Source organism: Trichoderma camerunense, assembly GCF_050948025.1.
Source record: "Trichoderma camerunense strain CBS 138272 chromosome Unknown V8C40scaffold_19, whole genome shotgun sequence".
Lineage (NCBI taxonomy): Eukaryota > Fungi > Ascomycota > Sordariomycetes > Hypocreales > Hypocreaceae > Trichoderma > Trichoderma camerunense.
In genome coordinates this window covers 857915-868538 of record NW_028145351.1, presented here as the reverse complement: position 1 = coordinate 868538, position 10624 = coordinate 857915, and the positions used below count along the sequence as shown (strand labels likewise).

Here is a 10624-nt window from a genome sequence, read left to right as displayed (position 1 = left end):
ATATATTTTATTAATATATAAGCCTTAACCTTAGGGTTATAGGTTTACTAAGTATAATAAAACTTTATAAAGTAAGTTATTAAAAATAATTAAATATATAAAATTTAATTTTTTATACTTTTTAAATAACTTAAATAAATAATTATTAATAAAGTATTAAAATTAAATATAAACTAAATTTTTATTATATTTTACTTACTTTATAATTATATTTACTTAAAAATATTTTTTATCTTTTTTACTAATATAAATTAATTAACCTTAGCTTATTACCTTAGGAACTTACCTTATATTATCTAATATTAGGTTAAGATATTATAATTAGTTTATTAAAATTAAAAAGATTATAGCTATAAAGAAAAAAATAAAATAATAATTATAATATACTATAGTATTAGATAAAGTTAAAATTAATAAAAATAAAAATATTTATTATATATTTCTATTAGAATAAGAAAAAACAATAATAAAATAACGTTATAATACTATTATATTAATTTTTTCTCTTTAATTTAATATTTATTACGACCGGGCTAGTGTAGCCCTCTAGTACGTGTGGCCCTTTAGTATATGGTTTGACTTATGCTCCAGAGATGAAGCTGCAAGATGCATGTCATTGCGGTTAGAGTGGAGCGTCTAATGTCGGCCTGCATCAAAGTGAGGGGCCAGCTGAGCATGTGCGTGTAACGTGGGAATGCACATGATGCGGGTAAAAGACAGAGGCAGAGAATCGGGGCAGCAAGCATATGAGAGAGGGGCCAGTACTGTTGCATACTGCTGAGGATGCATGCATGTGAGGGTCAAGATCTACCCTGCACCATTTCAAAAGAAACAGTGTAATGACTTTGAGTGAGCTGTGGAACATAAAATGTTCAAGCTGTATCCATTTCTCTTATTCCTTTCAGCAAGATTTCCAATATTTTGGGATGTCCCGATGTACACTCAGCGAATGAGTCTCGGCTTTTCGTAAATCTCTCTATCGATGAGGCACGCGACCAGTACCAAGATCAATGCCAAGCTGCATGCAGCTACAAGTAGACACCGATCGAACCGATTAATACTAACATGAAGTAACCTCTGAGGCAAATATCTCATATCAGAATATGCATCAGTCAATTTAATTCAATAGCGAGGCTCCCGTGTATACTAAATGCACCAAGGCATCTGACGAACGGAGGATATCTGCAAATACATGTACTCTGTGGCTCTGCGGATCTCGGCCCTGGAGCCACTTCTGTCGGGCCAGAGAACATTCCACTCCCGTGTTACAAGCGTCCACTGGCCCATCATGGGAAAGTTGCACTCCGAAAAAATCGACTATTAAAAAAAGACAAAATAAGAGATATAGAAGAAAAAAGGTAAAAGAAACTCCGTACGATTAACCGCCTTCGCGCATTCAATCCTCCGTGGTTTGCGCGAAGAGCGAGCCAGTGACGCCATCATCGGATTTATCACTTCCCACTTGGTCCCTCTATACCCGACGCCCACGCCCGGCAGACACAGCGGCGCTAGCCAGAGGCTCGATTTTACTGCCCGCCATGGATTTATCTTCACTGGCATCAAAAATCCGTAGCCTCGGGGCAGCATCGGATGGTTTAGAATTTCTCGGACGGCGACGATGGAACGATGGAGGCGAGTGGGATTCAATTGAATTTGTCAGGAGATGAAGATGTAAATATATAATGGACGGTTTCGTTCGTGTTGCTGTCAAATTCGTCTCATCATCAGCATCTCTATCACTTACAGCTTCAATAACATCAACAAACACCAGCAATAAGCACTTGATATCACTCTACCAACATCTAATCACACATTTCACAAGCCACAGTTTCAATTTTCAACTAATTAAAAAGAAAGACTGAATCATGTCTCTTCAAGACAAAGTCGTTCTCATCACCGGCGCCTCCAACGGCATTGGCAAGGCCACTGCCGAACGCCTCTACAAAGAAGGCGCCCGGATTGTCATCAACTACCTCAGCGACGCCGCCTCTGCAAACGCCATGGTCGAGTCCTTCGGCCCAGACCGCGCCATTGCCGTCCAGGCTGACGCCGGCAACATCGACGATTTGACTCGTCTGGTTGACGCTGCCGTGACCAAATTCGGCCGCATCGACACAATCGTGGCCAGCGCCGGCATCATGCCAATGCGTGATGTTGAGGACACTACGGAGGAAGACTTTGCAAAGTGCTTCGACCTCAACGTCAAGGGGCCCTACTTTTTGGTCCAGAAGGCGCTCCCCCACATGCCGCCTGGATCGCGCATCATCTTCATCTCTACGGGAGTCTGTCACTTTTCAATGGCGCCGCCCAAGTATCTCCTCTACGCTGCCACAAAGGGCGCCATCGAGCAGATGACTCGTGTCATGGCCAAGGGATTGGCTTCCAAGGGCATCATCGTCAACGCCGTGGCTCCTGGCCCGACGGGTACTGAGCTCTTCTACAAGGGCAAGCCTGAGACTCTGGTCAATGCCATCAAGAGCTGGAGTCCCTTCAACCGACTGGGCGAGGCTGAGGAGATTGCCAACACGATCAAGTTCTTGGCCAGTGGTGATAGCTCATGGGTCGTGGGCCAGACGGTGCTGGTGAATGGCGGTGCGATGCTGTAATGGATGCATTGTTGAGCGTTTCTTAGCATTGGATTGGATTTCAAAATTGGCATAAGGTCGCAATGATGGCGATGATTCATGATGCATAGAAGTAGACAGATATTGTTAGCGTTAGAATTGTTTCATTGAATTGTATCGATAATGCTGTTTGCACAAGTTCCTCTTTCACGTGCTTGTTGAAGAATATGCTTCTTCTTCTCCCATCTCCGCGCTTGACTCTCTTTGGCCAAAACGCCAAGCAACAGCTGATGCGTGTAATACGGGGTACGTACCTACCGAGGCAAGCCGATGCGCTAAAACGTTTTCGATTAAACGGCATCCCCGTTAAATGCATCCTGGTTCGGATTAGTGCGCTCTAGGTGCCTGGTAGAAGCGCATGAAGAAGCATCCCTTGAATCAATCTACGGCACATGGATTCTAAGCAAAAGATGATGAGTCTAGGAAACTTGCAGTAGTTCCTTGAAGAACTTCGGCTGAGATCCGTGCCTACCGTGTGTTCCGTTACAAGCACTCACTGTTCGGTTCTCTTCCCCTTAACCCGAGGCTGTGAACAAGCTTTCTCTCCTTTTCCTATTCCGAAGAGCACATGACTCCCTTGTATTTCGCTTCCACTCACTGATCCCTTGTCATGATACAAGACGCAAGAAAACAACTCGGAAGAAGCCCCAGCGGCACTGCGTATGATCACTTGATGAGTGGTTTCCGGGCACCTTGAATGCTTGAATGCAACCACAGTTCGTGGGATGGATGCGGAGACGATGCATATTTGACAGAGACTATCCCTCAATCAATCAATCCGGCCAACGGCACAACAACACAAGCGCCATGGGCTGACACGAGTTATTACCCCAGACTTGGGGATGCTGCTAGATGAAGAAGACGGGGAAGAAAACACGCCGTTGCCTACAGACGGTGCAGGAAACTCACGCCACTTCTTAGTCAAGTGCTGTCGAGTTGCGCGCTGAGCGGACGCCCCGTTTGTGAGAGGCGGTCCGATCTGATTATTCGAGTCTATTGTTAGGTGTTGGACGTTGTCTATTTCCCTTGCTGAAAACTACCTAGTAACCCTCGTTTCCCCGCAGACATCAGCTCATAAATATCCATGGATGCATCCTCTTGTGAATCTTGCGTCCCGCCTCCATCTAGATAACGAACCCCGAGTGACACTGTAGCAGTTCATCTGGGCTGTCATTGAGTCCAAGTCCACGGACCAAAAACAAAAGCCCGATGGATTTGCGCCAAGGCCCTTGTACCAGTACATGCACAGTGTGACTTGCAGGTGGTCCGTGACGCTTGCCCCAGGCCAGCCCAGGCCATCCAGGTGCTGTATTTCCACATTTCCAGCCTATCGCAGCCCCGCCATTAGCACTCCCCCGTACTGGGTACTGGCCCGACTGCCCGAGTTTTGCCGACTCTTCGACGTCAGAACCTCTCGGACCGTAAAACTTGCCTTGCTTTAATCCATCTTCGGACCAACGGCCCTTGCGCTCGGCTCAGCTTCATCTTCATTAACCACGACGTCTCTCCTGAGTGAATCTTGTCCTTTTCTTCATATCATCGCGAGATTTGCCCTCCATCTGCTCTCCCTATCGCGCGACTTCTCTGCGTCTCCCTTGGGCTCTCCCTCTCGATCGCCCGGAAACACGACACTCTCGACTTCAATCTCACTCTTGCGCTTCCGGCTCCGCAAAAAAAACACCGCCAGGCCTCACCGCATCACGGCCCAGCCGCGACGAACGTCCCTCATTCGATAGACTGTGAGCAGCTGCAGGCATTTTCGCATAAATCTGCAAGCCTGGGACGCCCCCATAGGCGGACTCTCGGGACCTCTCCCTCGCAAGCCCTACGTCAAACGCACGCACCCGCGCACAGGCAGCTGATAATCCAAATCTGCCTACGCATAATAATCTTCAACGACCTGCATCCAAACGAAGCGAAACCTAAAACAACATACATGAGTGTAACACCACCAAACATCCCTCGCATCGAAGACAAGCAAAGCAATACGATGCCCTCACAACGTCCCTTCTTCCTCTCCTCCTTCTTCAACTCCTTCCGCCAGCAAGCGCCCTCCCTCACCCAGCAGGCCAGCAAACATACCTCTCAAGCTGCTGCATCTGCATCTGCCGTCGCCTCCACAACAGCCGCAGCAGCAGCAGCAGCTTCTTCAACCGCCTCCACCGCCCGCGCAATCTCCACAAACGCTGCTACGACATCATCCACCAACGTCGCCATCCACACGCCGCGCGGATCTCCCGGCGGCGCCATCCCCATCCCCGGCGGGCGCAGGAGAGGCAGCGATAGCAGTAGTGAAGGCTTTCGCGATGCCCTCGGCGCTGACAAGTGGTATATCGGCGGCAGGACGGCGGCTGGAGAGGAAAAGTTCTTTAAGCTTGGCGTGATTCGCCGAGTAAGGAGTAATGATGGCTTGAGTCTCGATCGCCTGAGTTTATAGGTGATTACCACGTCACTGAACGACTCAAGAATGACTGGTCTTTGATTTTTCTTCTTCTCTCCCTTTCTCACCTCTTCCTGCTTGGCCACCAGCAACGAGAAAAACGTATATACATGATTAGAGCGACTTTTTGGAATTTGGGCAACAAGGCTGCAAAACATCAAAACAACGCCGACGGGAAGGCATTCATTTGGGACTTTTGGGTTTGGGATTCGAGAACATGGGCGCGGCGTTTTGGCAACCGGGTTAGGAATCTTTTGACGAACGAAACTTTGCATTCGTATTCTATTCTATCTAGCATAAGAAGAATGAGGTTGCTCAAGGACCTCTTAACAATACAATATTCTATCTTAACGGCAGTGCCTCACTTGGCTGATGCAATTTTTTCTTTTGTTTCACCACATGAACCGCTGTAGTCTTCCTTCGTCCAGGATCGTTCCATCTTCAGCCTTCCAAACATACGGCTTGGTGAGGAAGATGTATCCAGTGACGAGATTGATGGCAATGAACCAAACCGTCTCGAGAATAAGTCTCACATCGTAAAAGCGACAAAAAGTCACAAACTTGCCCCATATTGTCGTCGGGGTGACACCATCGAACAAACTATTCGTCGCAGTTTGGTGATCGTGCAACCGCCAAGCGGGGACGAGGAGCCTCCAGATGACCCAGGGAATGATAAAGTAGCGGGGCTCGACAAGCGGCGCTGTGATAAGTGACAGAGCGGTGGCTACCAGGAAGATGAGTCCTGTGGAAGTCGATACAGGCTCTGTTGAGAACAGGAGAGGATCCTGAAAGAATCGCTGTTGCAATTCTTTCTGTGTCTGTGCTTGCGCGTCTTGAGATTCACCTTTGGTGGTTTTATGGGTTGCTTCTGCTTTCGCAAATGGGTCGCAGCTAAAAGGCGATGGGCGGGACGAATGATAGTACGCTGAGCAATCGTCTTTGTGAGAACCAGAGATCCAGTTCGTGCAGCCGGATAGAGTGCCCCAGACGAACCAACGGCTGAGTGTGTAAGGAAGAATGAGAAAGTAGCGGATCCAAGGTGCGCGGCGGATGGTGTATCTGAAGACGTAAAACATGTAGTGGCGGTTGTCGGCGAGAGTGAATGGATGAATGATGGTGTTGAAGCGGACGATGAGGGTGGACAGGACGAATGTTGCGATTATGTATAGTGGCCAAAGCAGACGATTGTTGAAAATGGCACTGAAGAATTTCAGCGGGAGCGAGGGTGCGGGCTGAGAGGTCGAGTTTGAAGAGGCATCTGATGTTTCTGTACTTGACTTTGGAGATGCAGAGCCTGATCTGAAGACACTTCGCAAGGCATCTAGCCCCAACACAACATATGGCACGAAGAGCGGTAGTGAGAAGAAGCCGAAAAATGCCCAGATGTAGAGCATCTGTGGTAGATGGATGGTAGCAACGTGGTTAGACTTGTCGCCCAGAACAACGCCGCCGTTCCATGCGACGAATCCTGCAAAGGCAGCCAAGACGGTGATATAGGGCCATATTTGCCTTGCGACTCGGATGGGGTTGCACAGGGCTGCTATTATGAGACTGACGGCGGTGAATAGCATGTCTAATTCAATGAATTAGCGACCAGGCATAAAATCTAGAATATTTTTCATCTTACCTTCGGGATATGCCAGGTGGAGTGGCAAGTCATGGACATGTCCAACTGACCACCTCTTGATGAAGAACAGCAATTGCTCCGATAACGTTGTCATAGATGGCCAAGGGACAGACTTTGGTCGTAAACTCTTGACGGAATGCACAGCTTCTAGCCCTCCCATGAAGACAACTACCCAGAAAACGTTTGTCTGTCTCATGATGAGAGTCCATAGTCCAAGGACAATGGTGACGATATCGCTTAGGAACGAGCTGTGATCCCGCCCAACTCGGTGCAAATGATTCAAAAATGCCACAAGGACAACAGCAGTGGAAATGACGTCCGTGTAATAAAGGCCCGAAAAGAAGAAGAGTAGAGGGAACAGCGCAATGTTAAAGGCTGTGTGCATGGCATATTGAGATACGGCGTTAATGTTGACGGATGAATGTGCTTGATGCAGACGTGCTTCGATCTCTTTCCGACATAGCAAGGCGATGTAACTCAGGATGATTACGCCGATTGCATTGGTGGCTCTCAATGTCTTGGGATCACATGCGTACGAGGCGATGAGGCCGCTGCTTTTTGCTGCTTGTGGGATCAAGATTGATAACCAATACCTATAAGTAACAAACTGTTAGAGGCTATCCCTTGACCTAAGATTGAGAGGTTAATGACTTACAGTCCTGGGGGAGTCGTGATTTTGTCGTCCCATTCTAAGAATTTTCCTTCGCAATATTTCTGAGCCTGAGGAATATGAAACACTTCATCCTGTTTATACATCATTAGCATACTGCCACAAATGTGTTGTTCGTTTGCAGACTCACCAGATACGGCTCAGGAACGATTTCAGACACCACACCCAGCCAAAGAAACGTCGCTGCCGCAAGGGAAACGGTGAACAAAAGGCCCAACCCCCCAGAACTACTGCCATTGCCTCTAAAAAGAAGAATATGAAGAACAAAAGCAATCGGGACAGCGCCGGCGGCCCATGTTGCGAATTGGAATTTTGCTGCAGCAGCGAGGGCATCAGGGGCGTTTGATGCCATGCTGGCAAATGAGCGTCTTGAACCAACTAAATAAATTTAGAAATAACGTGCAGAAGTGCGCATCTGCATGACAAAACAGTGGGAATTATAACGAGTGTGTCATTTTATTGTATGCAATTTCACAAGCTGAGGCATGCCGTGTTGTTGAAGGGGAGAGAGGTCGAAATGAGATGAGCTGTCAAGATGAATGAGAAGTGGACAGTATGGATAGTACGAAGAGCACTGTAATTGACCCAGCTTAGAGACGAAGTGCAACTCGAACATGCTGATTATCTGGATTGTCAACACATCTCAATCGATTTTATGGAAAATAAACATTTATAGTATACATGAGATTATCTACCTCATTTCACAAAGCAAAGCACGATTACAAAAGCAGGCAGATATGGTTTAGGAAAAGTCTATTGTGTATCTCTTATACAAAGGCAAGCTGCGCAAAGCCTTGTTACAATTTTACAAACACCATCCAGCAAGTGCATTTAGAAGGGCTACCACAAGTTAGTATCCAAAGTGTGACAGAATCCATCAAGGGGAGCTTACGTTGTCGGCAGGGTGAACCTCCTGCTTCTCCCAGAAGCCGCCAACGAAGGGGATTTTCTAGGCCATTGTGAGTATACCATCTTCTTCCTGCTAGGAGCAAGCACTTACTACGAGGATGTCAGAACGGACACGGGGCAGGCTGGAGGCGAAGAGCATCAGAGCAACGCCGAGACCACCGCCGATGGTGGCAGCTCGGAAGCCACTATCGACCTGTTAGCAAAATGGAAGACTCTATATTTACGCGCGAAAGAGCTGAATTCCGGATGCAACGTCGAACAGACGGGCAGTCTCGAGAATTTTGCGATATTCCGTAGCAAGTTTAGCGATGTGATGAGATTTGAGGGCATCTCTCCATCACACCTCTTCATCACACCACTCCCCCTCCAGTCGCATGCAAGGTTCGACACCTCCTTGTAGCTTTCCCCAGTCTTCCCCAAGTTAAAGAAAGAAAGAAATAAGAGAGACACTTACTATCGGGTGGCAGTCTGGATGGAGATGCCGCGGTAGTTGGGCTGGAAAGCGTACCTTTTGCGGAAATGTCAGCTCATACACCCATACAAAAACTGCTACAGCCGGAAAGCTTTTCTCAGGAGCCTCTCCCCCTTCCAGCCGTGCACTCCCCCAAATCACAAAATTTTCCACCATCATGATCATATAGTTCGAACGTACTTGGGACCGTAGGCGCTCTTGAATTCCGCAGCGCGGAAGGGAGTCTGTTTCGCAACAAAAAGTTAGCTCTTGCGTTTTAACCCGCCGCATTTCTTCATCCCGACGGAGCAGCAAACTTCCACCCAGTGGAACAGTCTGGAAACGTACCTTAGAAACCATCTTGACTTGTTCTGGCAGCGGGAACCGCGTGTATCGATCAATTGCTCGTCAAAGTGCCGTCACTCAAAAGTTGCGCGAGTTTGTTCGAATTGCCGGCGATTCTCGGCCAGGATTTTGGCCTGAGGCTCTGACTAAGCACATCTCGAATTTGGTTGGGCCAATCGCATGATCGGCTCAGAGAGGGCCCCACACCAGCTTTGGTTATCGAAGCAAACGTGCCTCGTTTCTGATTCAATCAATCAGCCTCGTCGCTTTGCTTTGGCCTTTCAACCTTTGTTTACTTTTGCCATTCCGCCTTTTTGCAGCCTCCTGGAATCAAATTGCGGAACAGGGTTGAACACAACCATGGATACGTACATTGACGGCCGGTTTGAGCGCCTTGAAAAAGCTCTTGCGACTCTGATTGATTCGGTCACGAAATACCACCCTTCGGCTATTCAGGCAGAGGAGCTCAAGGCTGCAGACAATGAGCTCTGCAAGGGGCTCGAGCAAGGTATGCGCCAAGATACATCCAGTATCTATCGCATTGCACATAAGACAAAATCTCTAATGCAGCTTCTCAGTTGAAATACATCAGAACAACCACCTCAAGATCCTGCAGCTTCGCCAGCTGTCCGCGTCTCTCGACGCCCAGATCCGCGAGACGCTCACCTGCCTCGCAACGACGCGCAAAGATATCGTCAACACCCAAGTCACCATCTACCCCACCGAACCAAACTTCCCCATCGTCTACGAAGAGCTTCTCGGCCATGCCCGTCGCATCAGCAAGACGTCCATGCCGCCCGCCGCTATTCTGAATGCCATGGCTGCCACTCAAGAGAGTCAAACTCCGCTTCCCGATTCTCAGGCTCAATCTGCCATGACGCCCTCTGCACAGACTCCAAATCCTATGCAGAGCCCTGCTCCCACGAATGGCACCATCGAGCAATCTGCCCAGCAAGCACAGGCTGCTTTACATACCACTCTCCCCGACCAGATGACGCAGTTCCTCAACCCTCTATCGGGACAACTCTTCTTCCCCTGGCCGTTGGAAGACAAGATTCGCTCTGGTGCGCTCGCATCCAACCAGATTCTTCTGGAGCAAGGCATCGACCCCAGAGGCTACGATCCCGTCGCAGAAGAAGATCGGAAACGCAAAGAAGAGGAGGAGCGCAAAGAGAAGGAAGAAAAGGAGAAGCAAGAGCGCGTGGAGCGCGAGAAGGAGGCGGAGCGTCAACGCCAAGAGAGGCAGCGACAGATCGAAAAGCAGCAGGCCGAATGGCGGAGAGCAAGCATGGCTGTCGGCGCCTCTGGGGAGGCAGCGGTTGCTGCTCCTCAGAGTGCAAAGGCGGAGAAGAAGCAGTTCCAGTTTACTAACCTGGATGATTTGGATGATGACGACGATGAGGATTAGTTGTCTCGTGCAACTGGATGAACATTTAATAGTAGCAATAGCGAGTTATTTGGAACATTGGGCTCAATACAGAGAAGCATTTAATAAGACCTTGAATAGACATATTTTGTTCATAACATTACACAAGGCTCATACTATACGTACCAGCTG

At 48.2% G+C, this 10624-nt stretch overlaps 5 protein-coding genes across 5 annotated transcripts; 3 read left to right on the top strand and 2 right to left on the bottom strand.

Moving 5' to 3' along the window:
* The first annotated feature begins 1821 nt into the window (after window positions 1-1821).
* On the top strand, window positions 1822-2751 carry V8C40DRAFT_255050 (uncharacterized protein). Its single transcript, XM_083217957.1, has one exon. The coding sequence runs from the start codon at window positions 1866-1868 to the stop codon at window positions 2604-2606; it is 741 nt and encodes a 246-aa protein (XP_083069380.1). The 5' UTR covers window positions 1822-1865; the 3' UTR covers window positions 2607-2751.
* Window positions 2752-4614: 1863 nt separating this feature from the next.
* On the top strand, window positions 4615-5061 carry V8C40DRAFT_269727 (uncharacterized protein; the record flags this gene model as incomplete). Its single annotated transcript, XM_083220120.1, has 1 exon — window positions 4615-5061. One exon carries the CDS (start codon window positions 4615-4617, stop codon window positions 5059-5061), a length of 447 nt encoding a protein of 148 aa, XP_083069379.1.
* A 197-nt stretch (window positions 5062-5258) lies between these two features.
* Window positions 5259-7859, bottom strand: V8C40DRAFT_87532 (dolichyl-P-Glc:Glc(2)Man(9)GlcNAc(2)-PP-dolichol alpha-1,2- glucosyltransferase). The gene is made up of 4 exons (XM_083223552.1): window positions 7492-7859; window positions 7347-7435; window positions 6692-7284; window positions 5259-6637 (listed from the first exon to the last, which is right to left on the bottom strand). Exons 1-4 carry the CDS (start codon window positions 7711-7713, stop codon window positions 5457-5459), a joined length of 2085 nt encoding a protein of 694 aa, XP_083069378.1. The 5' UTR covers window positions 7714-7859; the 3' UTR covers window positions 5259-5456.
* A 148-nt stretch (window positions 7860-8007) lies between these two features.
* On the bottom strand, window positions 8008-9171 carry V8C40DRAFT_255042 (ubiquinol-cytochrome-c reductase complex subunit-domain-containing protein). Its single transcript, XM_083217956.1, has 6 exons — window positions 9070-9171; window positions 8923-8966; window positions 8725-8778; window positions 8362-8455; window positions 8254-8310; window positions 8008-8201 (listed from the first exon to the last, which is right to left on the bottom strand). Exons 1-6 carry the CDS (start codon window positions 9079-9081, stop codon window positions 8193-8195), a joined length of 270 nt encoding a protein of 89 aa, XP_083069377.1. The 5' UTR covers window positions 9082-9171; the 3' UTR covers window positions 8008-8192.
* A 156-nt stretch (window positions 9172-9327) lies between these two features.
* V8C40DRAFT_255040 (vitamin-D-receptor interacting mediator subunit 4-domain-containing protein) lies at window positions 9328-10601 on the top strand. The gene is made up of 2 exons (XM_083217955.1): window positions 9328-9574; window positions 9645-10601. Exons 1-2 carry the CDS (start codon window positions 9427-9429, stop codon window positions 10472-10474), a joined length of 978 nt encoding a protein of 325 aa, XP_083069376.1. The 5' UTR covers window positions 9328-9426; the 3' UTR covers window positions 10475-10601.
* Window positions 10602-10624: the final 23 nt, after the last annotated feature.